The sequence below is a fragment of the Larus michahellis genome, chromosome 5, assembly GCF_964199755.1.
Source record: "Larus michahellis chromosome 5, bLarMic1.1, whole genome shotgun sequence".
Classification (NCBI taxonomy): domain Eukaryota; kingdom Metazoa; phylum Chordata; class Aves; order Charadriiformes; family Laridae; genus Larus; species Larus michahellis.
The window spans coordinates 39,877,190-39,901,795 of NC_133900.1; the positions used below are offsets into that span (position 1 = coordinate 39,877,190).

The 24,606-nt window shown below is 38.9% G+C and overlaps 1 protein-coding gene across 4 annotated transcripts; it reads right to left on the reverse strand.

Moving 5' to 3' along the window:
• Positions 1–2,595: 2,595 nt before the first annotated feature.
• Positions 2,596–23,959, reverse strand: MAP9 (microtubule associated protein 9). 4 transcript variants are annotated; one of them, XM_074589734.1, is made up of 12 exons: positions 23,781–23,959; positions 22,694–22,790; positions 21,009–21,425; positions 15,217–15,470; positions 14,274–14,332; positions 13,564–13,729; positions 12,353–12,442; positions 11,499–11,660; positions 10,907–11,052; positions 10,030–10,162; positions 6,458–6,548; positions 3,958–4,092 (listed from the first exon to the last, which is right to left on the reverse strand). In XM_074589734.1, exons 1-11 carry the CDS (start codon positions 23,832–23,834, stop codon positions 6,501–6,503), a joined length of 1,626 nt encoding a protein of 541 aa, XP_074445835.1. In that variant the 5' UTR covers positions 23,835–23,959; the 3' UTR covers positions 3,958–4,092; positions 6,458–6,500. The 4 variants fall into 4 exon arrangements, with proteins under 4 accessions (XP_074445834.1, XP_074445838.1, XP_074445835.1 ...); XM_074589736.1 differs by lacking the exon at positions 3,958–4,092 and adding an exon at positions 5,888–6,054; XM_074589733.1 differs by lacking the exon at positions 6,458–6,548 and having other exon boundaries at positions 2,596–4,092.
• Between the last annotated feature and the right edge of the window lie 647 nt (positions 23,960–24,606).

A 24,606-nucleotide genomic window follows, 5' to 3' on the forward strand; every position in this document is an offset into this window, starting at 1 on the left:
CTCATTTTTTTCTACAATGATTGCATCATGCTGTAACATGTCCAACTTTTTACAATGTAAAATTAGGCAAAGCTCTCAAAATTTTATTATAGAAGTCAAACACACAGTTGTAGCAACTGTTTTTCCATGTCTATTGATCTTTAGCATCTTTTTGTAATTGAAAAGTTGTGAATTTATATGAGTGTTGGGTATATCACTCCTCTGAAAGATGTCACCAACATTTTCCCACTTTCATCTTCTGTCAAAAATTTTCTATCCACTCATCTGAAGGCTTAAAGCGAGTAAGGATGCAGTACCCAGTTTAGACACAGGCATGTGACAAACCCTTTTCCAGCTCTGCTACTACCTCTACCATCCTTGTCATTTGCATCCCTCAACTATAAGCCTGCCAGCACAGGGACCTGCCTTGCTTGTTGTAGCTGGACACCGCAAAACTAAAGATACAGACGATTTGTTTCACACAGGCTGCAGGCGTTGCCTCACTCTCTCCTGATCTGATCACAACAGCCGTGCAGCAAACTCTGCTATCTGCTACACAGTTCATCTTCCCGTGGTATTTTAGCTACAGTTTCTTGAGGTGCTAAACCTGAATTCAAGGTTGCAAGTGCTAAAAGTCTAGTGGACAGATGATGCACATCACCGCTCCAGCCTAAATGCTTGAATTCATTCCATTATTTTTCCCCATAAAATATTGGTGGGCTGAGTTGCCAGGTGTGTGGCATTCTGCCTGTGCTGTAATTCTGCTACCTCTCTCCTGCTGGTATCTGTAATTTTACCCTACCCTGCCCACTGAAGCTGCTCTTCTCAACTTCTTGAAAGTTTCTGTGGGCAGATTCTGCTTTCTCTTTGGATGCCCATACTGTCATTGTGATACCACTACTGCTGGAAAAATTGCCTGACCTGCCATGAGGTAACAGCCAGAGCCAGACCCAGAGTTTATGAAAGCCCTGTATTCACTTGTCTGCAGTATCTGTGCTAGAACCTGGCTTAAGTCAGGTAACAATCTCGATTTGCTGGATCTCTCCAAAAAAAACTAACGTGCAGGATTCCTTAACTGGAAACGCCTGTGGTAATGCAATGTACTGCAAAGCTGCAGTGCAGGAAGCTCAGTGTGGGTACCACTGTGAAGGCAGCATACAAGAAAACCCACCAATGGCCTAGGAACACAACCAGACTCCAGCGGTTCGGCAAGAGCAGAGTGCAGGCCTCAGGGCGCTTCTGAAAGCTCCAGCCGGCACTCCAGCCCCTCTGCCATGCCCTCTCCCCTTCTTGACCAATGTCTTCCTCCGCCCCAATGAACAACAGTGAGCTTAGCATGAACCTGTATGAATGCTGCCCAATACGGAATGTCAGCATTTGAGTGATGACTCTTTGCACAGACTGAGTCTCACAGAAGGGGCAAAAAGGTCACTACTGTCATTAAGGTCCACTGGAAGACATCACGTGTGCATTACCTGCAGACTGCGTATAATCAAAGGATGGGTGTCATAAAGGTCCCTAGCTTCTCTATATGCTCTTTAGTGGAACAAAAGCTGTTCCAGCCACGTTTCCAGGGGAGTGGCCCAGTGACAGAAGGCTGGAAACAAATTAAAGAATAAAAGCCAGGTCCAATAATGCTGTATTTTGAGGCAGAACTAGAAGCAAGAGGCAGGACAAGCAGAGACCTGCTCAAAAATCCCAATACAGAGCAGGGCCACCATGAACACAGTTCATGCAAGGCAACTGGAAGTCGAGACATGCAGTGCAAAATACCAAGCAATACACTCAAGCCTGATCCTGCAATAAATATACTTCATAATCTAGAACAAGCTGTATCAAATCTGAAACCACTCCACAAACGATCAAATCTGATCTGTCAGATGATTTGGCTGTACAAAAATCCCGCAACACTACTAGTGAAACCTCACCACTATTCTCAAGATTAGCAAATACTTCTTGACACTGAACAGATCATATGCAACAGAAACAGTGTATGTCTTACAACCCTTCTACACTTGTTTATTGATAGAAATTATGTTAATTGTGAGAACTACACACCTACCTACTGTTCTAACAAATACATCTTCTTTTTGCTTTCTAGCACCCACTTCTGCCTGTCATAAACTTTGCAAAAGGCCTGAACTACAAATTCACAGAACTAGAGTTCATGCTAACAATAACGAACAGGACCATGTTAAGCAATGAGGCAGAATAGATATCCTTTTGATGTCACTTTTACATACGTACCAGCAATAAATTTCACCTGTATAGCGTTCTGACAACAAAGTGAGTTATGTCCAAAACAAACATCTCTAAATCCTCAATGGCTCTTCCTAAAAAATAAAAACACAAGCAAGAAACATCAGGAAACTAAAGAAATCCATCTGGTTGCCAGTCTTGTGGGTTTTCTTTTCCGAGGAGGTGCCCCAGTCTTACATGAACAGCACAGGACTCAAGTGAAAAAGGCAAGTCTACTTCTCCAATGCTCCTTTGACTTCCCAAGGAGGCTGTCAGTCTAAACAGGAGCAAGATTCTCATTTGAGAAATTACATCTATAATTTAAAGACTAGATTTTTTACTTCTTGGTTGGTAGTGATGTTTTCATTTCTTTTTTTTAGATATACGCTTGAGGAGCAAATGTGATTTAGAGTGATTTTTGAAATTCAAATAAGAAAACGCAAGCACAAGTAACAGCTTGAGTTTAGACAGTAGGCAAACAAGAGATGTGAAGATCTCTAAAGATATGTAGTCTTGCCATTGTTGACGAAATAGTGAGGTAAATAGCCATGAAAAAAAACAACAAATTTTAATAATTTACTACACCAACTAGCTCATTAGCAACGATGAAAACGTGTTTGGGAAGGATTTACTTGATCATGTTAAAACAATGACAGAAGCCTTCAAATTAAGTTCCAAAAAAGTAATTTTCAGTATCTAAGGTTGCCTCATAAGAGCACCACTGTTCTGCTCTTGCAGTTTTTACGTAAGATTTTGTGTAAACTGCAAAAACATGCCTCTAAAATTGCTGTTGCCTGTAAGATGCAGGAGATCTATGGAATGTATATGAGGACCTGAAATGGACTGAAGAGTTACAGTCTGCCTTAGTCCTGGATCATTTTACATGATATGGATTCCAGTTTCATTCTTTTGTATCATCACATGGCTGACTGGTTTTGGCCCCATGAAATCCTGTTCCTGCTTGATGCAGCTTTAATTTAAAAACTATTTTTATGTTTCATAATGTAATATAATCTAAGAATTATATTATGTTCTATGTAGCTTGTCTCTTCGTGTATGAAAATTACATCCCCCTACCATACTGCTTAGCTTTTTGTCTTCTTTCTATCACAAGAGCGCCAACATCTCTTCACCCATCATTCCCTCTTTCACAAAGCATTTCTTGCAGACTTAACCCCCTAGCAGTGTGGCCCAGTAACTTAAAATAACCATTGTGCTACTTATTAGGTGAAAAAAATGCCAGAGTCCAGCCTTATGTATCCTGAATATACACTTTCATCAAAAAGGAATGAAGTAACGCAGGATTTAGCAAAACTAAGTTAAATGTGGAATTACAAAAATCAGTACATTTTCTAGGTTTAAGCTGGACATTATGAAAAAATTCTTCACAGAAAGAGTGGTCAGACACTGGAACAGGCTGCCCAGGGAGGTGGTGGAGTCACCATCCCTGAATGTGTTTAAGACTCGTTTAGATGTGGTGTTAAGGGATATGGTGTAAGGGAGAACTTTGTAGAGTGGAGATGATGGTTGGACTCAATGATCCCAAGGGTCTTTTCCAACCTAAATGATTCTATGATTCTAAAGCAATGGAAAGGGACATCTGATCTATTTAAACTCCAGAGAGAAAATAAACAAAAAATAAAGATGCAACATCTATTACGGATTCAGTGAAAATCAGCTGTTACTGAAATAATGACTAGCCATTGTCAGAACTTTGTGTATCATCTCTTCTCATAGAAGGCAACAAACTGCTCAGTAATTCATTGAATATGTGACTTTGCCAGGTGGACTCCAGGGAAAAGGCGCTTCATCCCCATGGACAGCCTGCAACTTCTTTTGCTTCTTCTCAAGCTGCTCTCTCTTCTCTTTCTTTTCCTGAGAATAAAAAGATGTGTCAAAAAAAACCAAACCAAAAAACAAACAACAAAAATCCCAAATAAAAAGCTAACTCCACCAAAAGAAAAGTTACAATTACTGTTATATCTTTCTTGTGTAAAATGAAAAGTTAACATGCAATGGAGATTTGCCTTTTGGAGCTTAGCGCATCCCTTTTAGGGATTCAGTCACACACACTGCACAACACAACACAAGAGGCTGTGACATTTGATGTCATTTACAATTAAGGTTACTGTCTCAAGGATGAGGCTGTTTTGTGCACTATCTAAACAAAAAGCCCAACAGAAGGCTTAGTGGATTAAGTAGTGTATTTGTCTTGTACATAATTAGTCTCATTTTAATTACTTCTTTTCTTTAAGAGGATACCTAAATCGCAATGCTAAATATGTTGTTCTCATTACATGAGAACATGGATGCATCTTTCTAAGTTTCTGCACTTATTAAATCACACTTGTCATGTACTAGAACAAACTGGGAAGTAAACAATTTATTTATAAAGAAATATCTATCTAACATATTAAACACTGCAAGATTCTGATATTTTCTATTGTTTCAAACAACAATATTCTTTTTGTGCATGATTAATTAATGATTTTCAAGGCACGTGTCATTCAAAAAGTTATGTGCAATTATTTATAATTTCTTTTGAATTTTTATATTTTTCTGTTCTATATAAAATAAGCATTCTTCTTTGCAAAGATGACTGCCACTTCACCATTGTGAAGACCAGCATCTAAAGGTGCATCTGCATCAGCAATTTAGTACACTGGAGAGCTCTTCATAGGTGCAAATTCCCCTTGCATCATACTTGCAGGTTTGCAGTGCATGCTTAAGCACACCACTTACTGACTTAAAAGTACTTTCTCTCTAGGTGGAACCAAGGCTGACATTATGAACCAGAGCATAATTTACAGTGCCCCTCGTAACAGGTGGGTAAAAGGTCCTCGAGCGGATGGCTTTCTGGCACATGAACAGTGCCTTCATTCCAAGGACCAACAACGGGCATACATATCACTATACATATCACTGCTAGTAAGGATGCAACGTGGATATGCAGGCTTAAAATCATCATCAATTGTGCCAAATCCAACCCCGGTCCTTTCCTCTTTTGCAGCCTACCAGCCAGTATTTTGAAGCACCAAAAAAGTTTCATATAGTCACATGTACAAACTGCACTGCAGTGGAAGTACTGCTCCTTGAAGATGGCCAAAAAATAACTGGCACTCTCAGATAACCCATGATCCTACCCCTCTGAGGGACACTGTATATCCTGAAAATTCCCAAGATCCTAGCAGTGTTTGCCTATTATTCGTAAGTGAGAAGAGAACTAGTGAGGTAACTGTGGCTGAGAGATTAGGCTGGTAAATGAAAGTAGAAGGAGCTTAAGTGGAAGTTTTCTCGTTTCACATATACGCAGCAGTCAAACTGTATTAATGCTAGCTATACATGTGATACATAGAAAAATTTAAGAAAGCATAACATGCACTGAAACATCAACCCTATCAATATGATTTTAATCTGTGCCCTTTAGGTTAACATAAATCTGAAGATCCAGTTCAGTTAGGAATGTCTGGTCTGGCTAAATAAACACAGAATTATTTCACGTTGTTACCAGTAAAGCTGATTAAAAGCAAGATAGGGTTTGCATGGAGAAGTAATGCCCTTTACTAAAACAAGCAATACAAAAGTTCATCACAGTTAGTAGAATAAAAAATATTATCTCTCTGTACAAACTGTATCTTTCTGATTATATGGAGTAATTGAGACAAACTGGCCTTGTAGCGCTATAAGATTCTGACTCTTCTCTGTCATCCTACACTTTTGCATTTTTTCTCCTTCCATAGACATCCTCCTCAGATGAACATAACTGGGGCCTTTGGGTCTTTAGAAGAAGTTCAAGATAATTTTTTCAGGAATTCTTAAAGGGAACTGGTTAGTACCCTAAGAGGAAAGAAGTCTGCATTATCAGTGACATCTTTTAAAAAAGGTGACAAGGTATGTGCAAGCAGTACAGATGAGCTTGGGAACAATGAGCTCTATAATGGAACACATATGGGATTCATATTCCTGTTTTGGAGTATTTCACATATCCAGACAATTTTTATATTCTACAAATCTTAGAACCTGTATATGTATTTGGCATTCAAAGACACATCAGGACAGGTAATTGAAAACTCATTAAAAATAGGACTTACTGTATTGCAGTGTTGGCAATTATTTGAGAAATCAAGTGTTACAAAGAAATGTGCGTACTTTATGCTTATAAAGCACTCTTTACTGAATACACGTTGCACAACAGACTCACGTATGAAAAACCCAAACCAAAGACAAAGCACACACCCACCCAGAAAGAGAATGAAAGTTGCTTTGGATTTTTTAATCATGTCTCAGTTTTGTACGTTGGGGTTTGAAGATCCAACTTTCATGAATGAATCCTAGAGCCAAGGAAACAGTCTTGAGTTAATTTATCTAGTCTTTAGAAGATTAAATTTGACATGAAGACTTAGTGTCTTCTTCTCTGCCGTCAACACACACAAAGCTTTCTATATTCTAGTCCTAACCACAGTTCATATTCTCATAAGACATAACTGATATAAGTCTTCCCTAAAATAATAAACAAGATGTTATTTGCACTAACAGGAGAAGAGTAATAGTAATAGAAATAGTGAGAGAGAAAAACAATAACTGTAGTTTGTCATACAACAGATCAACTCAATTGTATGGCTTGATTTCTCTGTGGAAGTTTCCTACTCGATAGCCTTCTGGGAAGATCCCATTCTTTAGCAGTATGACTGCCACATAATAATTGAATTTTAGATAGTACAGAAGCCTTACAACATTTAAGAGGAATAACAATAACAGCCTTATTTCTAACACATTGCAATGCCAGGAGATTAAAATTCCAATATAGAAAGTATTTTCAGGTAGATCTTATTAAACTACATTAAATGAATAACCCACGTCAGCTGTTTCTAACCCAGAAAAGCAACAAATCCATGAGACTCATCTGGTACATCATTTCCTCATGTTTTTGAACAGCTTTAGTATGCCAAAAATAGATATTGAGCATGCTGAACCTCAAGGTAAAATTTCAAACTTTTTTTAGGGCATTTAACCTTACTATGTTTATCTTCAAGAATTATTTGAGAGCAGACTTATTTCTCATCAACTCATACTAGGTTAATGTTTATCATGTAAAATGGAGAACATACCACATGTAGGATACTCACTTTTCTCTACAGAAATCAGGTATCAAGATTACTACCCCAAAAATAATGGAAACTAAACTGATCTGTTGTTATAAACTTCCTACATGATTCTTCTCCACGTTCTACTCCTCAGAATCAGTACATGTCAATGACAAGTGTCAGACATTGATAGCATGTATTAAGTGAAAAATGATCATTTATCAAACACAACATCTAGATTGGCTTGAAGAGTACTTGGGGAGTAGCAAGAGGCAAGTAGTATGAAACAAAAAAAAATCAGAAGCTTAAATTTCCTCAGCAATACTAAAGTATCTCAGCTCAAGATTATCCTTTTTATGTTGGCATTTTACAAGTGTTAATAGCCTTTTTCAGGGCATTTATTTTCATGCTTAATAAGTAATCTTCTCCAAACATTCACACAATGACCTCTAAAAGTATAAGTAACAGAATTTCTATTAACATAAAAGCAGAACGTTTCTTATATTTTAGAAGAACTACAAGGAGATTTTTATGTGTCTTTTACCCATGCATTATGGTCAACATCTGGTTCACAAAAGCTGAGGATGAATTTACACATTAATTTCTGCTGAATGCTAATGAAAACATATCAGAATACTTCCCACTATATTACTACTATTTTATTTCCCTTCAAACAAAAATGCTCTTATTTGAAAAAATACACTTAGAAGACTTCCACAATTCTGCCCTCTTAGATTTGATGCCTGTTTATCTACCTGTAGGCAGATATCACCTTTGTTCCCTTGATAATACACTGACAACTTTACAGGTGTTTCTCTCCTGCAGTTCACCGAAGGTGTGTACTTTCTGTATTACTATACAAAGTGAGATAATATTCTGGCCAAACATGATGACAGAGCCATTGCCCAATATGCCTTCTCAAACAGAAGTGTGTTAGCTGCAAGAATCAGCACAATTTCAGAAAGTAAAAATGTGAAGACTGGGAATGAGACACATCAGTCAACACTTGCACATAGACACTGAAAATCAGGTAATTTCAGAGGTAACTCTGCCAACCAATTCAGTAGCTATCACATCCTCCAACACCTGCTTATTTTTTGAACTGCTCCTCTCATGTAGGCACATGCACATCCAATTAGATCTGGTCATTCCTCCAACCACTAAAATTTATGTTAATAATCCAAGTGAAGTGATGAGCTGAGGAATTTATACACAATTTGATCAAGGGAGCCTGTGCAAGGCATCAGATTTCATTTCCTAAAACGGGGTAATTTTTTTACCTTTGTACAGAGTCCAAGACAGCAAGGAAGTCAAATGTACAATGAGAGGTAACATTCGTGCTTTGGTACCACTACGCTAATTCTGAAGATAGTCTCAGTAAGCAGTTATACTGGGACAGTGTGTTAGCTAGCACTCATAGCATAATACTTCCTTCCTTGGGAACTAGGCATATTGACTAAGCAAGAAATAATCTAAGATTGGGCATTAATCATTTGACAAAATTGATCCAGAAATCACAAAGGGGACCAGAGAAAACACTTCTTACCAACGATTACAGAAATCAGAGGTATTCCAACAGGGGACCAGGTCATGTAAGATCTTTAAAGACTGAGACCTAAGACTAAAAAGGTTTGAAAATAGAGAGAAGGGAAAACAGGCAGACTCTGTTTTTTTACATTACTGCATATTTCCGAGTTAACCAAGTTACGGATGACTGTCCTTTGAAAATCTGTCCCACAGCCGTACATCAGCCTACCTCAGTTCCCATCGATCCCCCCTAAGCCCCCCCAAAAAAATAGAAAGCCCACTCGAGACTCTGAAAAGATTTTTTTAAGCTATTGCCAGTACAAATGAATCCCTGTAAAGATCTTAAGCCAGCTGAGTTGCAAGACGCCATTCTTATACATGGCAACAGAGACTGTGTGTACAGGACACATGCCAGAAATCACAAGGAAGAGAGAAAACAGAAGAAACACTCTCAAATTAAGAAAACTATGAAAGTCAGTATGATATATGACTGGTCTTAGGGTGCGGATAAAAAATGCAGGTTTTTCTTTAACTAAGTTATACATCTTTAGGAAAACAATATATGCTAAGAATATTACTGATCTCTCCTAGTTTGTCCTTCTGTAGCAAGGAAAAAAAACACTGCACCACTGCCTTATTGTTGAGACTAGAGTACTAGATTACTAGATAAATTCATTGCTTAACGACTGTGACTAAAGTACGCTGTTGTAGGAAAAATGTAATTGGGCGCATCAGAGTTCCACCCTTTCTAGTAAATGGAAGTAATGTGAAACCTCATTACATGTGCTTTTATCAATTTTAAGTTATACAAGTCTTCACTTTACATGCTTCCTTGATATGCACTCACTGTTGCAGCTGGTGATACTGCTTGGCTTTGCAGGTTTTGTGCTGTGGTGAGTTGGCCCTTCAGAGATGGTTGCTCCTGACATGGAATGTCAAAAAACGAAGACTAACTATGAAATTCAAAAGGCTATGACATGTAGGTAGGGAAATATATTTTCCCGACACTAAATATCAAGCACACCATATTTTATCTTCTTGTTCAAGAATTTTGGGGGACTAGCTATGTAATGCTGCCATCGTCTGGCCCCTCTCATAAAAGCATGACAAACCATGAGTATTACAATGCAAAAGTGCCCACAGTCGTGACTACATTAACCTTTTCGGTTTTGACAAAGCGCAAAAGAAAAATAAAAATTACCAGCCATCTTTCATATTCCTCCATAGCCTTTTTATCTTTTTCTTCCTTCTTTGCCTGTTGTATTTCTTGCTTTCTTCTCTCTAGGATTTTTTCTACTTTCTTCTGTTTCATATATTCTTCCTTTTTTTCATTCCTACACAGTGAGAGGGAAGAACAGGAGATCATCATGTAACAGACTAAATGCTGCATCTGTGACCGATTAACTAAATTGAGTCAAAAGAGATATTTTACACATTTAATGAAAGACTGAGAATATATGTTCCAAAACTTCAAAGTCCATCTTTATACACTATATCACCACATATAGGTATAAATTAACCTACTATTCTATCTATTATAGCATCACCTTTTCTGTACTACTTTCTTCCTGTTTGGTATCATATAAAAAATGAGATTCAAAACTTCTGTGGGTAACAGTGACTTGCACGTGGCCTGTGAAAACTCTTGGCTTGTAAAACTAACAAAGTATTTCTCCAGCAGACACATCTCATTTGCTTGCGAATATACCTACATTCATACACTGTATTCCAAAAAACTTTAACATAAAGATTTACCTTCCTTCCTTAGTAATGAAGTATGAGACTGATCACATAAGACATTATACTACTCAGTGAATCTTACTTCTCAGTCTCAGTATTTCTGCCTGGGCTTAGTCAGTAGCCTTTTGGGGAGGAAAGCATTTAAGTTACTAAACTGAAAGAAGCTGTACAGCTTGTTCTCATTATTATACTTGTTCTCCATTGGATCTGAAGAGCTTGATGTCAAGCATGCCACTGTCTCCCAATGAAAAGCACGCCAAGCACTCAGAGCAGACCTATCACATTTCTAAGCAAAGATTTGGGAAACTATGATATTCCAAAACCCAGTGGACTAGTACCATTTTTCAACTGCTGACATGCTATCCCTCTTCTTCTCTGCAACCAGTTCCTCTTCTTTCTTCTTCCTGATTCTTTCAGACTGTTTTTCCTTTCTGCTTTGCTCTCTTAAATATTCTGCTTTTCTTTCTTTCCATTTTTCAAATGCCTAAAGAGGACCACAAATTCATTAGGAATCTTACTCCCCACCTCTTTGTCAATGCTCCACTTGCTCATTCTGTATTATTACTTCTTGTGATTTCTACACATTCCAATTTTGGAATATTTGTTTGTAGCATTGCTCAGAAGTGGGTATCACTATAACTAAAAAGAATAAATTCTTTTTCCCGGTAAGTAACAGTTCATTGCCAGTGTATTTACATGGAGTTTATTTTACCTTCAGTTAATGGAATCCAAATATGGAAAAATACCTGTTTGTATGCAAATGTAAACACTACATACTTCAAAGAGAACAGAATCCAATATGAGCTTTCTTCAAAGATTAACCACACTTAGATTTCAGAATTATTTTCATCTCTTGCTGGATTAACCAAAATTATTCTCAATAACCACGAACCATATCAGATACACATTTATTTACATATTCCACGTGACCTTCTGTGCTGCTTCTGTTCTCTGCTCATTCTGTTCTGCTGCTTTCTTTTTCTTAAGTTCCTCAACCTTCTTTTTTTCACTTAACTTCTTTGCTTCTCTTCCTTTCTTTTTTTTCCAGGCTTCAAAAGACGCAATTGCTTCCTCTCTCTTAACAGCTTCTTTCTACAGTGAAAATAACAGGCTACATTTAAATACACTTAAATGTAAAAGTATAATCGAAATAGTATGCTTTAAACTCTGTCAAGTGTAGGATTAGATGGAGCAAGAAAGAAATGGAAACTGATTTGCATGCAACATTCAAAGTAATACTCAGAGTTCAATTTGAACTATATAGAACGTTTTTTTCTATGCTCATGTTTAATTTAACTTAATCAAATGAGACAAACTACTCCTGAGAAATATGTGTAGAAGAATATGAAATACATGTTAAACGCTTAGAAGCATATTAAGTATTTAAAAGACAAACCTAAGTATTGTGCACGTACTATTGAAAATACGGTCCTCTGTAGATAAGCATCTCTTGAAATAGGGAGCAATCTCATTTTCTAACAGATGACAAATTAAAACTTAACACCTCAAGGGTCAAGCACCCCAAGGTAGTTGTAAACAAACCCGAAAATTAATCTAAGAAGCATACTTTTAACATAACTTATGTAAATGTGTAGGGAAGCATCAGCCACACAAGCTTTAGAGCAACCATAACAAGGGGGACGTGCCATTTACTGTTTCAACTCACCAGATGCCTCAGATGCCTTAGAATAGCGGAGTGATGTAATTAGGCAGAAAGCACAGGTGAGTGTACTGCAAACGATTACAGTTTGTCAACTTCTTTTTAAACAAGAATGCAAACAAACCCTTTCAGCATTGATCCTTAGATCTTCAGCTTTCTTCTTTTCAATTCTTTTTGATTCCAGTAGAAAGAGCCTTTTCTTTTCCCACCAATTCTGCAAGAATCATTAGAGGACTTTTATACTTTTACAGTCTTTTTAAGGTATAACTAAAAAAGTCCTGTTAAAACAACCAAATATTACTAAAGCAGCACAATATAATGACGACCAAAATTACTCTTAATTCTTCCATGCGCTACTTAAATAACTACCCCATGTGGAACACTAAGCTGTGATCACACAACCACTATGATCAAAAAGTCTAAGATTCTAAAATCATAGCTACAAAATGCCAAAAAGCTTAAGGATCTTTAAAATAAAGAATCTTGAAAAAAACACCAAAAAAGTAAGCATTAAAGAAAAATGAAAAAGAAGATTGAAATAGATTCTCATCACTTGGTATACAGGAATACAATTTACATTTATGGTATCTCTTACAAATACCTACAATTAAAGATAATACAATCCAACTGGGAAGAGTGAGACTTCAGGCATTCATAAAGTGTTATTAGCCATTTGCAGAATCAGGCTTAATTTTTCAAGGTTTAATTATATATTTGTTATGCTGCTTAGAGATACAAGTGTCCTAACTGAAGCCTATTTTACCTTTATAAATTATGGAGACAATATAGATTTGAGGTTCTCAATTTTGTTTGAGAACCATAACAAGTATTAAAAACACATGCTAATATGAACAGCATCTGTTAATGAAAGTTTTTCTCACAGATTAGTAGCAAAAAACTGTTGAAACCCACAAACTAATTGTTATGAAATTCTACACAGAATCTACATAGATGATCCTTCTGAAGAGAACAGTACACTTGTTTTCACTTTTCCTGAATGCCAAGTGAATAGAACACACCAGGAAAAGAAACTTTAAACTACACACTTACTTACGTTAAGGAAGAAGTAGAAATAAAGCAAAATATTATACGTGTCTGAAAATAGTATGACATAATAAATTATGAACCACTGTATGTCACTCTCACTTAGCTTTTTAGTTTATAATTTGATGTAAAGGCATAGCCAATAGAATAAAAGGATTATTACACCTGTAAGCATATGCAAGGAATATACTCAGAAATACCGATTTCAAGAAAATAGGCGTTGACTTCTACAACAGCACTTCTACGTGCATAGTTTTGTTTGGTTTTTATTTGTTTGTTTTTAAGATCTACCTGGAAAACAGCTGCTCGTAAACTATCTGCTTTGTCAAATTCTGTACTGTTGTTCTGCACACGTTTATCCTCCAACACCTTTAATGTTCCCAGATACTGAGATGAAATAGGTGCAGCTGATGGAACAGCTTTCCCCTTTTTCTTTAAGCATGCAGAAGACAGAGACCTATAAAAATACACACATACACATTAATGATCTTTCCATTTATTGTGGCTGATACCAAGTAGTGTTCCTTTTATTTCAGTGTATACCAAAAGTTACTGTGATGCTGTTTTTACTTGCACTTGGCTGGGGATGGGGGAAAAGGGAAAGGAGGAAGCAGCCTGTTTTCTTCTCAGGGCTTTACTAATGCCAAAACAAGCCACTACTCAATATATTCAGCCCAAGAAAGTTTACAAATTCCTTATACTTTCATCTACAAAACAGCTTAAAACCTGTAAAGACATCATGGACTGGATTAATTTGTGGATCCAGTAGCACACACTCATCATAGACACTCGCAAGAGACTGGAGTTTGATCTCATATAACCCTGAGCAAGGGTTATAACAACATGCCACATCTACTAAACTGTTTTCTACAGATGGTCAGAGGTTGTCAGCAGTGAAGACGACGCTGACAGAAAATAGAGTGAAGCAGCGTTGTCAGGGCATTTACATGCATCTTGCACTCTGCTGTGTAAGACTGTGATACAGGGCATCTTTCTCTTACCTGTCAGATAAAGAAGCTTTTGGGTTTTGTAGAACTCTCTCCTTTGTTTCACTTAGTTTCTAAGAAACATGGAAGGAAAGTAAAGTTACAGACTCTCTCAAGCAACAGAACTAGACCAGGATGAAACAGATTTTACAAGCTAACAAGGACATTGGGAGTCGGACTCAATAATACTTACGGGTCCCTTCCAACAGGAGATATTCTATGATTCTATGATGTTAGAAAATATGCAAGAAAGCCACTCTAATATAGAAAGGGTACAGTACAAGGTATGAAAGCAAGAAAACCCAACAAACCAACCAACGAACCTTTCAGAATGCCTGTATCTTTTTGGAATGGCACCTAGAAATGTTTCTTCGTATTATGTAAAAATATAGTCTATAGTTTAGAAATACGAAGGAATAAAAATAACCCAACTGGGCAGTGGGCTTCCCTGTTATTATAAAAACACTCTTTTAACTGTTTTTAATATTTAGCTTTAACAGTTACGTGTATCTATGTATTTTCTTTCTTATGATAAAGCATAAAGTGCTTCGCATCTCACCCATTATTCAAGTCACACCGTGGATTACATCTTCTGCCAACATACCCTGCTCATTCCAATTCAGCTAACCTCACAATAGAGATCTGACATTTTCACTTGGATAAGGATATTTCATTAAGATTGGAAAATGCACGTTTCAGTACCTTTATCTTGTTTAAATGATTTGTGTAAAAAGTACTCCCTACATCTTCCATAAACCTACACAGAATTTGTAAGAGCCTCAGTTCTGGAAGCCAGAGATAAATCGTCAGCTTTACAGAGTTCTACATACTTAAGGTACTAACACTTTACAGTTCCACACATTTAACTTCACAAAACTTCACAGTAACTTCACAAAACCTTTCACCATGCTCCTAGGACATTGTTCTATACAATGGTAAAAATGCATATGAATAATACCTTGACAGAGTCCTTTGAAGTGTTCTTTGCCTCCCCATGCTCTGATTGATCATTCACTGATACCTTCTGTATTGTATCAGTTACTATTTGCTCTTCCACTATTTTCACCATTTCATCTGAACTGTCATCTGTTGACTTCTCTAATTTCTCTGTTTTCTCATATGCTGTGGTCATCACTGCTTCTGTCACAGAAGGGGATTTTCTACTATTGTCCTCCAGTCTCAAGTCACTGGTGCTGATCTTCTGATCTTGATCTAACAGGAGAAAAAGGATTGAGGGGACACATGAACAAGAATTTCATCGTTTCTCAATGTATTTTTTGCATACTTCCTTCTAAGAATTATATGGACTAATAAGAAGAGTATTCACTTGTATTGTATTTAAATGTAAGACTGGAGTATCAACTGAAGTTTTAACAAATGTTATAGAATGTGTGAGCATGACAAAACCTCCTGTCTGCCTCCCCAACCAAACATCGTTCTTGTGCAGAAACCACAATCAAGAGCCACTGCAATCACAGCACAAGCTCATCTGACACCTAGCAAATAACTAATGAAGTCTGCATGACACTTTGGGTAACAAAAACTACTTTCATTGTGTGGTGTTTTTCAGGGGTGTCGGACACAGAAGGAAATAACAGAAAGATTCCACGGTAGGGATTTAAACAAAACATCCCCTCAATTTAAATGCATGCCTAAGTGGTGAAATTGTCATTTACAAAACATTTTATTAATAAGACTTAAAGAACATTTTTATCAGATCTGAACTGCCACTAATGCAGAGATCTGAACTTGTAAAACAATTCTGACACAAATCAAAAAAGGCCACAGTAAATTCCAAACTAGAGTCTTCCACAGTTTTCTGATGTAATTCTTAAAAGAAATGAAAGTTGTGGATGAGATACTAACTCCATGTTACCTGAAGAAAGGAATATTGATGCTGACAAGCTAAGAAATTTAACCTAGATTTACAGTGACGATGGTAAGTTCGAGGCGACAAGGAGAATTCCGAATTTATATCAACTATTTTCTATCCTCTGTTGATATGTTGGTATGTAAACTTTCACATCTTACTTCACACTTACCAGATAGTACAACTGTATATAAACTGTAGGCATCAGAAACTGTACAACTCTAATTAAGCTGCAGAACTGAGTGCACAGGAAACTGCAGACAGCAGACATACTGCTGACCACGAGCACTTCGTAGCATGAACTTCACAGAACTTAATGTGCAAGTCAGTTTGGCTCTGTTTGCAAAATGGATACAAAATACTAACCTTCTTGTGGTTAGATGAAAAATGCCACATCAAACCTGTAAGTATTATTATTGTAGTTCCTTTCTTGACAGTTCAAGCTATACATGTTTGATCAGTATGCTTGAAATTCTTATACCTGTACACTTTAGCACCATATTTAAACAATCTTTTCCAATCCCCTTTCCTCCACTTTTGTTGCAGAGTCAGTATCAGTGTTGTTTCTATGTCCTCCTTTGTCCTGACAACACCACCTTTATCATTGTCTTTATCTCACGCTGTCCCTGCACTTGGAGAATCTACCTGTTCCAGTACATTGATGCTCATATCCTTTTCCCCATACAAACTCTCCTTAGACATTGTTTCATTAACGATGCTTAAAAGCATCAAGCTATACCGACCAAATTTTCTAATCCAAGGTATCAGCAAAATATAAAAAAAAGAAGTGAAATTAAACACAGACCTAAGCTAATATTTGTTATTTACTACTCAGTACATTGTCTGAGTTTTCAACTTTTGTTCACCTTTCTGCACTAAATTCTTCAAGCCAAGTCCTATCTTTTATCTCCTTAGGCTGCAGCACATAGACATTACGTAGGCCAAGCAGATAGCATTTTTCTTGCTGCATCTGACGCTCTATGTTACGGTCCTGTTACGGTCCTGTTACAGTCCTGCAAATTACCCCTCTGCATGATTCCCTTAGCAAATTAAAAAAGGTATCTAAGCCTATTCCAGTGCCTTTCAACCTGGGGTCCATGGATTTTTTGTAGCCAGTCTGAAAAAAGGGACTAAGAAAGGTAAATTCAATGGATACCACTGAGAAGCCCACAGATTTGGTATTTCCTAAAGGGTCTGCGCATCCCCTAAGAACCGTTAAGGATTCACAAATCCAAATAAATAGAAAAGTGCTACTTAGATTGTATTAAACTTCGTGGAGAAGGTGCAGGAAGAAGTGAAAGATTTAGCCTAGTCATGCTGAATGCATAAGAGGAAATGAAATTAAAATTACTTGTTTTAAGTCTCAAAGATGCTTATACAATGACACATATACTTGACATAAGTCACAGTAAAAAAACTAAATTCTCAAACTTTAATCTCTTCCTCTCCATTCCTGGGATGCCTCTAGAGCCAAATTTCTCAGTACCTGGGATGATACCATACTTGGACACAACTGCAAGAATGAGACTGGGCCATTCTCAAATCCAGAACAGGAGATGCAAAGGCATGAGAAAGAACTAAAAGAGAGTAAAAAGGAAATTAAGAATACCACTGATTTTTTAGAGGACTTATGTTGGACTACTAGATATTACTAAGGTACAAATGATAACAACTATTTGGTTGCTTGCATCTAAGTTCTACCTTTTGCAGGTGGTGCTTCTCCACACATCAGTAAACTGGAGTCTCCAGTTTTCATTGGAACTAAAATTAATGGAAAATGGTGGTGAAGCACTTTCTAGCCATGGACCCTTAGATCAAAAAGTGACAGTTAGAGCTACAAAGATGATCAAGGGAATGGAGCTCCTCTCTTATGAGGAAACGCTGAGAGACCTTGGCCTGTTTAGCCTCGAGAAGACTGAGGGGCAATTATATCAATGCTTATAAATATCTAAAGGGTGCACATCAAGAGGATGGGGCCAGACTCTTTTCAGTGGTGCCCAGTGACAGGACAAGGGGCAATGGGCACACACTGGAACACAGGAAATTCCATCTCAACGTGAGGAAAGACTTCTTTGCTTTGAGGGTGCCAGAGCACTGGTACAGCCTGCCCAGAGAGGTGGTGGGGTCTCCTCTGGAGATACTCAAAATGCACGTGGATGCATTCCTGTGCAACCTGCTCTAGATGAACCTGCTTTGGCAGGGGGGTTGGACTAGATGATCTCCAAAGGTTCTTTCAAACCCCTACCATTCTGTGATACTGTAATTAAGTGAGCCATTCATAACAAATCAGAATAATTTGACTTTGTAACACTTTAACAGAATGCTTGTTCAGAACTCTCTGGAGAAGTGTAATTCTTGTTTTACATTTGGACAAATAAAACCAATCAGCACATAAAGCTGAAAACCATCACAAAATCTTGTTTCTAGTTCAAAAGAAAAAGAATGATGTTCTCTTATCTGCTCCTCATCATAAGAATGCTACTGGCAAAGACATTTTTTCCTGCTCCTATTCTTCTCCCAGAAAATTTTGTCAGCTAAATAAAAGTTAGTTTCAAAAGTTTTCAATGTAAATGGTAAAAAAAAAAATCAACACATATATTATCTTACTTCAGGATCAGGGCTTTTGGCAAGCAATTTTTTCTTGGGCACAGCTTGGGCATTCAGTGTAATTAGGGATGATGGTGCTGAAAACGAAGACCATCCATTTCTAGAAGTTATTTTTCCTTCTGACCTATTAAACTTATTGTCTTCCAAAGGACCACTTTTTCTCAAAATACTTCTTGGTTGATGTAATGGTTTATAACAGCCATCTAATGAAAGAATGCTGATATTCTCAGCTGAAAACAAATACTATAGTTTCAGTTACACCTATTTAAAGACATTTTAGTCTGGAACACTATTGTGCTTAATATAGTGAGGCCATATACAGACAGCTATATAAAGAGTTGCAGCCACTATTTCAGAAAGTTTAATGAAAGTTTTAAAGCTTCTAACATAATCTCTAGATAGACAATTTACTATCCCTGTGCATACATTGAAGCTACACTCAAGAGCTTATCTGCAATTAGAGAGAGAGTTTTCATGAATATAAAAGAGAGCACATATCTAACACAGCACTGCTATAAGAAAAACTTTTTGCTGTTCTGCTTGTCCCTGTATCTACTAGAGAAGATAGAGAGGTAAGACTGCTTCTCTCCGCATGGTGCAGAACAAAACAACTTTGGGTAGGAGGAGACATCATGAGAAATGCAGATGAAGAGACGGGCTTTCAGTATATTTCCAGCTTCTTCATGATGTCTCTTCCCTCCCTAAGGCAGTCACTGGGCAGCAGAACCACCATGCAACAGTTTCTTACAGATTCCTATCCTCTGGCTCCTCACCTTCCTCCTCTTTAGTAATCCTATCTTCATGTCTTCTTCCCCCTGTCCTGCCCCCAACAAGATCAAGCCATACAACAGCTTTCTACCTGCCTTTATGTATGCCAATTCACATAGAAATGTGTGTCTAATTCTGCACATTGCCATGGACACATTTCTTATTAAGTCCTAGTTCATACAAATTTATTGCAGGAAATGGGAGAATCACCATGCCTATCCAGCACACTCAGATGCATAAAGTCTAATTATATGATTAGTGTGAAGTTTAGAGAGCTAAGTGGTAACAACAATATTCCTACAAGTGCACTGACAGTTTTTCCATGCAGTGAATCACAAGAAAAATCAAAGGAGCAGAAAAAGCTGACTAGTATCTGCACAGTCACCTCCTCTGTTGGACAGGGAACAATTTATCCAATATATGAAAGTTTAAAATGGTTGATTACTGCAGACAACATGCTAGTATCACTGCATTACTTAGATGCACATGAAGGAACCTTTTTTCTGCCAGCCTGCACAGGCATACTGGCCAGGAAAGACAGGCACCTGCAGTTCCCAGCTGCACATTCAAATATTTAGCACTTTGGTGCCATCATGTGGAAAGAGAAAAAGGAGCCGATATTGTTAACCATGCTCTACCAATTTCAAAATTGTAATGTTCCATCACAGGTAATGACCAGCCATAAATTTCTCTCAACATCAAACAGGACAAATTCTTCTCCAATTAGGAAATAGATAAAAAATATGAAGACTTTAGACAATTTATATTTGTAAAAGCACAGACAGTCAATTAGCAGAACTCCAAGTTCTGCTTTGAATATTAAAAATGAATTAGCTATTCTGATAATGAAACATTAAAGTTCTTTTTTTACATGTTGGACTTTACATCCAAAGTGTCTCACTATCATCAAAGTAAAAGATCATTTGAATGTTTAACTCAGTGATGAGGAGCAGTCTACCATTCACAAATGTTTTGGTTACAGCTCATTTTGTGTCATTCTGTTACATTACAGCATCATGATATCTCAGCATCACGACTTCCAACATTACAGTTGCAAACACTGTGGTCCAACTTCACTGGTGATAGAGAAGGGATGCCTGCGTTAAGACCTTTCCATTAAAGGGTGCACAGATGCTGTGGACACTGTGAATATGGCTTTCTGTGCTACGCACACAGAGAAGACGCAACTCTGTAGCCCCCCCCCACACCTTCCATGGACATGCACTGATAGAGAGATGAACTTTAAGCACCCAAACTGCTGGTTTACATCTCCTGAAAGCAAAAAGTAAACAGACACCTCCTGCTACTCAGCCCACGCTGGTTCAGTATACCCCCTGGCAGCTGGATGTATCAAAATATGCATTTCTAGAAGAATACTGAATAAATTCCCTGCAAACCAAAGCAGCTGATACTTAACACAGAAAACAACCCAAATTGCAACACTTTAAAGTATCGTAATATGGCTAAACAATAAGAGCAACAACATTCAAATGCTTTCTTTTCACCTGATGCCAAAGCATTTCTTGTTTTGTGCACCCGTGGCTTTGGTATAGGTTTGTCTTCTTGATTTCTTTTTTTCTGTAGTTCGTGAATAGGCAAGTCATTACAGTGGTCACTTTCACTATTATCTTCTTCAGCAGCTGAACACTCTTCATTATTTTTTCTGTCATCTCCCACATTTTGACTTTTCAAACATTCTTCTTCACTATCTTTTCTGTCATCCTGTATGTTTTCACCTTCTAAAAGCATTACTTGCTGAAGCTTCTTTTCATGAAAGGATGAAGTCAAGTCATCAGCAGCTTTGTTTTCCAAATATGCTGCTTTTTGTGAGGCATCATCATCTGAGACGGGACACTCAACCGCAACTGATTTCTTAGTGCTTTCGGCACTTGAATTACTCTCAGGAAGTTCTTCCCCAATACCTGAAAATAGCACATTGTCAACTTCCATTTGCAACAAGTGGAAAAAAATGGGACACAGAAACTATACCTTCTATAATTTAACGTAATTTTTCATATAATACTCTCCTGACTTAAGGCTCTGAGCGTTTCTCTTTTTGCACCTCTGATCTCTGCAAAGCCACCAAACTAGATCCTTATTCTACTTCCTTTCCTGTCATCTGTTTCTATGGACCCAACCTGAAGAAAATACTTCCAATATTCACTGGTTAATTATTATCTGTCATGAAGTTTAAATGCAGCTTAAATATGTCTCCGTAAGAAGTGGAAGCAAGTCAACAAGAACAAAGCTAGGCATGTTTGGTTACCAGAATCCATCCTCCCCTTCTATTCTCTTCACTTTTGTCCCATCTGAACTCTACTCAAAGATACTCAAAGGAGTTATCTGCTCCAATGCTAAGGTTCACATGTTTAAACAAAATATTATCTTCCTGTAGCCTGTTATTTCTAACTGACATTATTTCAGCGTTCAAAAGCTCGAGAAAGGTGACAAAAGAATGTCATGATGGTTGAGTAACATATTTAATGTAGGATGAGGTTTTTTTTAAATCTTGTCAGCAAAGGGAAATCAAAACATCCCATGAACTTTTAAAAGATGTTTCAGATGTGAATGAAAAACAGGACACAGAGGAAGTCCTTTTAAAAAAAAACACTATGATGTTAAGATTCATATTTCCCTTAACATGCAGCACCATATCAGGAGGAAGAAGAGCCATTTGGCCAATTTCATTAGACTAAACACAAACATTACCAAATATCAAAGGCATCCTTGCCCAAGAAAAACAGCCAGATCAAACCTGTTCCTGGTCTGTGTACGCTGCCAGGCAAGCATGCTCTGCAGTGTGTCCTACATCCTTATTCACTGACTGTACAGACTGGGAAAACTGTAAGACAACGCCATTGCTTTCTCAGACCATGTCCACTTTCATTCACAGTGCTGCGCGCTACTGCCTCGTCCAGGTGTACAGTAAACAATATAGATAAGGAGTAAAACTGGCCATCACAACTGTAGGAAAAAGCACAGACCGCATCTGGTCTAGCAGGTTGGCACCACCTCTGATTTCACTGGGAATCCTACTCCTAACTTGGAAGAGGAAGACTAAGTGATTTAGAAAGTGTTAAAATATGAAATCTTGGAACATTAAATCATACTGACTCACCAAGATCCTCTGTGATCTAGCAATGAGTTAAGAAGGGAAGGACACGAGGAAAAATATTTAATTCTGTCTTACCATTTAACATGCCATCTTCGTCACTCTCAAAGTCGTCTGAGTATTCAGCTGTTTGCTCTCTCACTGCACGAGCAGAAATTGATTCTTGTAGCTCATCCTGAAATGGTTTCACAAATAGCTTTTACACAGAGGGGAAAATTCACTACTTCAAATTCAGCACTAATTCCCCCCTCCCACACATACATAAGCAAAACTGAGCAACAGAGATTGACCTGTTTAGCTGAAAATTATTGCGAAGGATAAGTAAAATACAGCATTTTCACTTTATTATCATTCCATCCATTTTTCTGTGTTAAAAAAAAAAGCCTCCATGTATAAATTCATATTTAATCTTCATAAGCAACATACCTTCCAGATCGCTCTTTCATTTTTGGCAATTAGTGACCTTGTATCATCATGTGACACTTTTTCCCCCTTTTATATGTTTTGATGGGCCAGAGTACAACAAAATGGTGTGTACAGTCCCGGGTGACAGAGCGGGTGAGCAGGGACTGACGACCTCCCCACCGACTGCTGCAGCACAAGAACCTGAAGCAGGCGGCAGGTCCAAAACCATGGAAGACCTTCACACGAGCCTATTTTGGACTCTGCTGCAAGACATGACGGACACACCACGGTTCTGAACGCAACTGGCCTTACTTGTGGATTAAAAATATGCTACAAAATGCAGCAGTCATCCCCAGATTGCAAGACCCGGAGCCACAAACCACTGAGGGCTCGACAGCAGGCTGTCTGACACGGGTCTCACCCTCTTCCCGAGGCACTCGCTGTTGGCACTGCTGCTCCTCCAGCCAGAGCCATTTTGGCAGGACTATCACGAACAGAGAGGGCCTAAGAGTGACCGTTTCCTAGGTTACGCGTGGGGAGCAGCTTCTAGTCTCCGCAACAGAAGGGAACCTGCTTTCATTTTGATAGCAAATCGGCTTTTTTTTTTTTTTTTGTGCTTATTGTCTTTAACAGCACATTACTGTACTCGCACTCGCAGAAACCTGTTCACAGGCAGACGCAGACGCCGCCGCCGCCGCCATTTCCCGGCCCCACAGGCCGCGCTCCCCGCCCGCGGCCTGCCGCCGCCGCCGCCGCTCACCTGCCCGGCGCTGCGCCGCCCCATCGCCCGGCTGCCGGCCCCTTCCCCCGCCATGCCGGAGCGGCCGCTCGCTCCCGCCCGCCGCCCGGCCCTCACACAGCCCCGGCAGCCCCGCCGCCGCCAGCCGTCCCGCCCGTCGGCCGGCAACGGCCGTGCGCAGGGGGGGCTGATGGAGGGCGGTCGGCGGCCCGGGGGAGTGTCTCCGCCTTCGGGCCGCGGCTGCAGGCCGGTGGGAGGCGGCGGCAGCTCTGGCCCTCTGAGGTTGAGCTTCGCACCAACGCTCCCCCCAAACCTCGGGGCCCGCCGTTTTCCATAACTGCAGGCACAGGCGTGGGGTGCAGCAGGGGACAGGCACAGGGGACCAGCAGGTCGAGGCAGGGGGGGGGTGTGTTGGATTCTGCCCCTCTGCACCACGCTGGTGAGACCCCACCTGGAGTGCCGCGTCCAGCTCTGGAGCCCTGAACATAGGACCTGTTGGAGCGGGTCCAGAGGAGGGCCACAAAAATGATGAGAGGGCTGGAGCACCTCTCCCATGAGGGCAGGCTGAGAGAGTGGGGGTTGTTCAGCCTGGAGGAGGGATGGCTCCAAGGAGACCTTATTGTGGCCTTCCAGTACCTAAAGGGGGCCTAAAATAAAGCTGGACAGGGATTTGTACAAGGGCCTGTAGTGATAGGACAAGGGCGAATGGCTTCAAACTGGAAGAGGGTAGATTTAGATTAGAGATCAGGAAGAAATCTTTCACTATTGTTACCTGAAATAAAAGCTCTCATACCAAAAGCAGTTGAGAGAGGAGATACTGCTTTATTTGACGTCAGGTGCTAGGGGG

Excerpts from the sequence above, each read along its gene's own strand:
- MAP9 (XM_074589733.1), bottom strand. The coding sequence starts at position 23,834 with ATGGCGGGGGAAGGGGCCGGCAGCCGGGCGATGGGGCGGCGCAGCGCC. Across the intron at positions 12,443-13,563 it reads TACGAGCAGCTGTTTTCCAG|AATTGGTGGGAAAAGAAAAG; the intron begins GTAGATCTTAAA and ends TGATTCTTGCAG. Across the intron at positions 11,661-12,352 it reads TAAGGATCAATGCTGAAAGG|AAAGAAGCTGTTAAGAGAGA; the intron begins GTTTGTTTGCAT and ends TTTTCACTGTAG.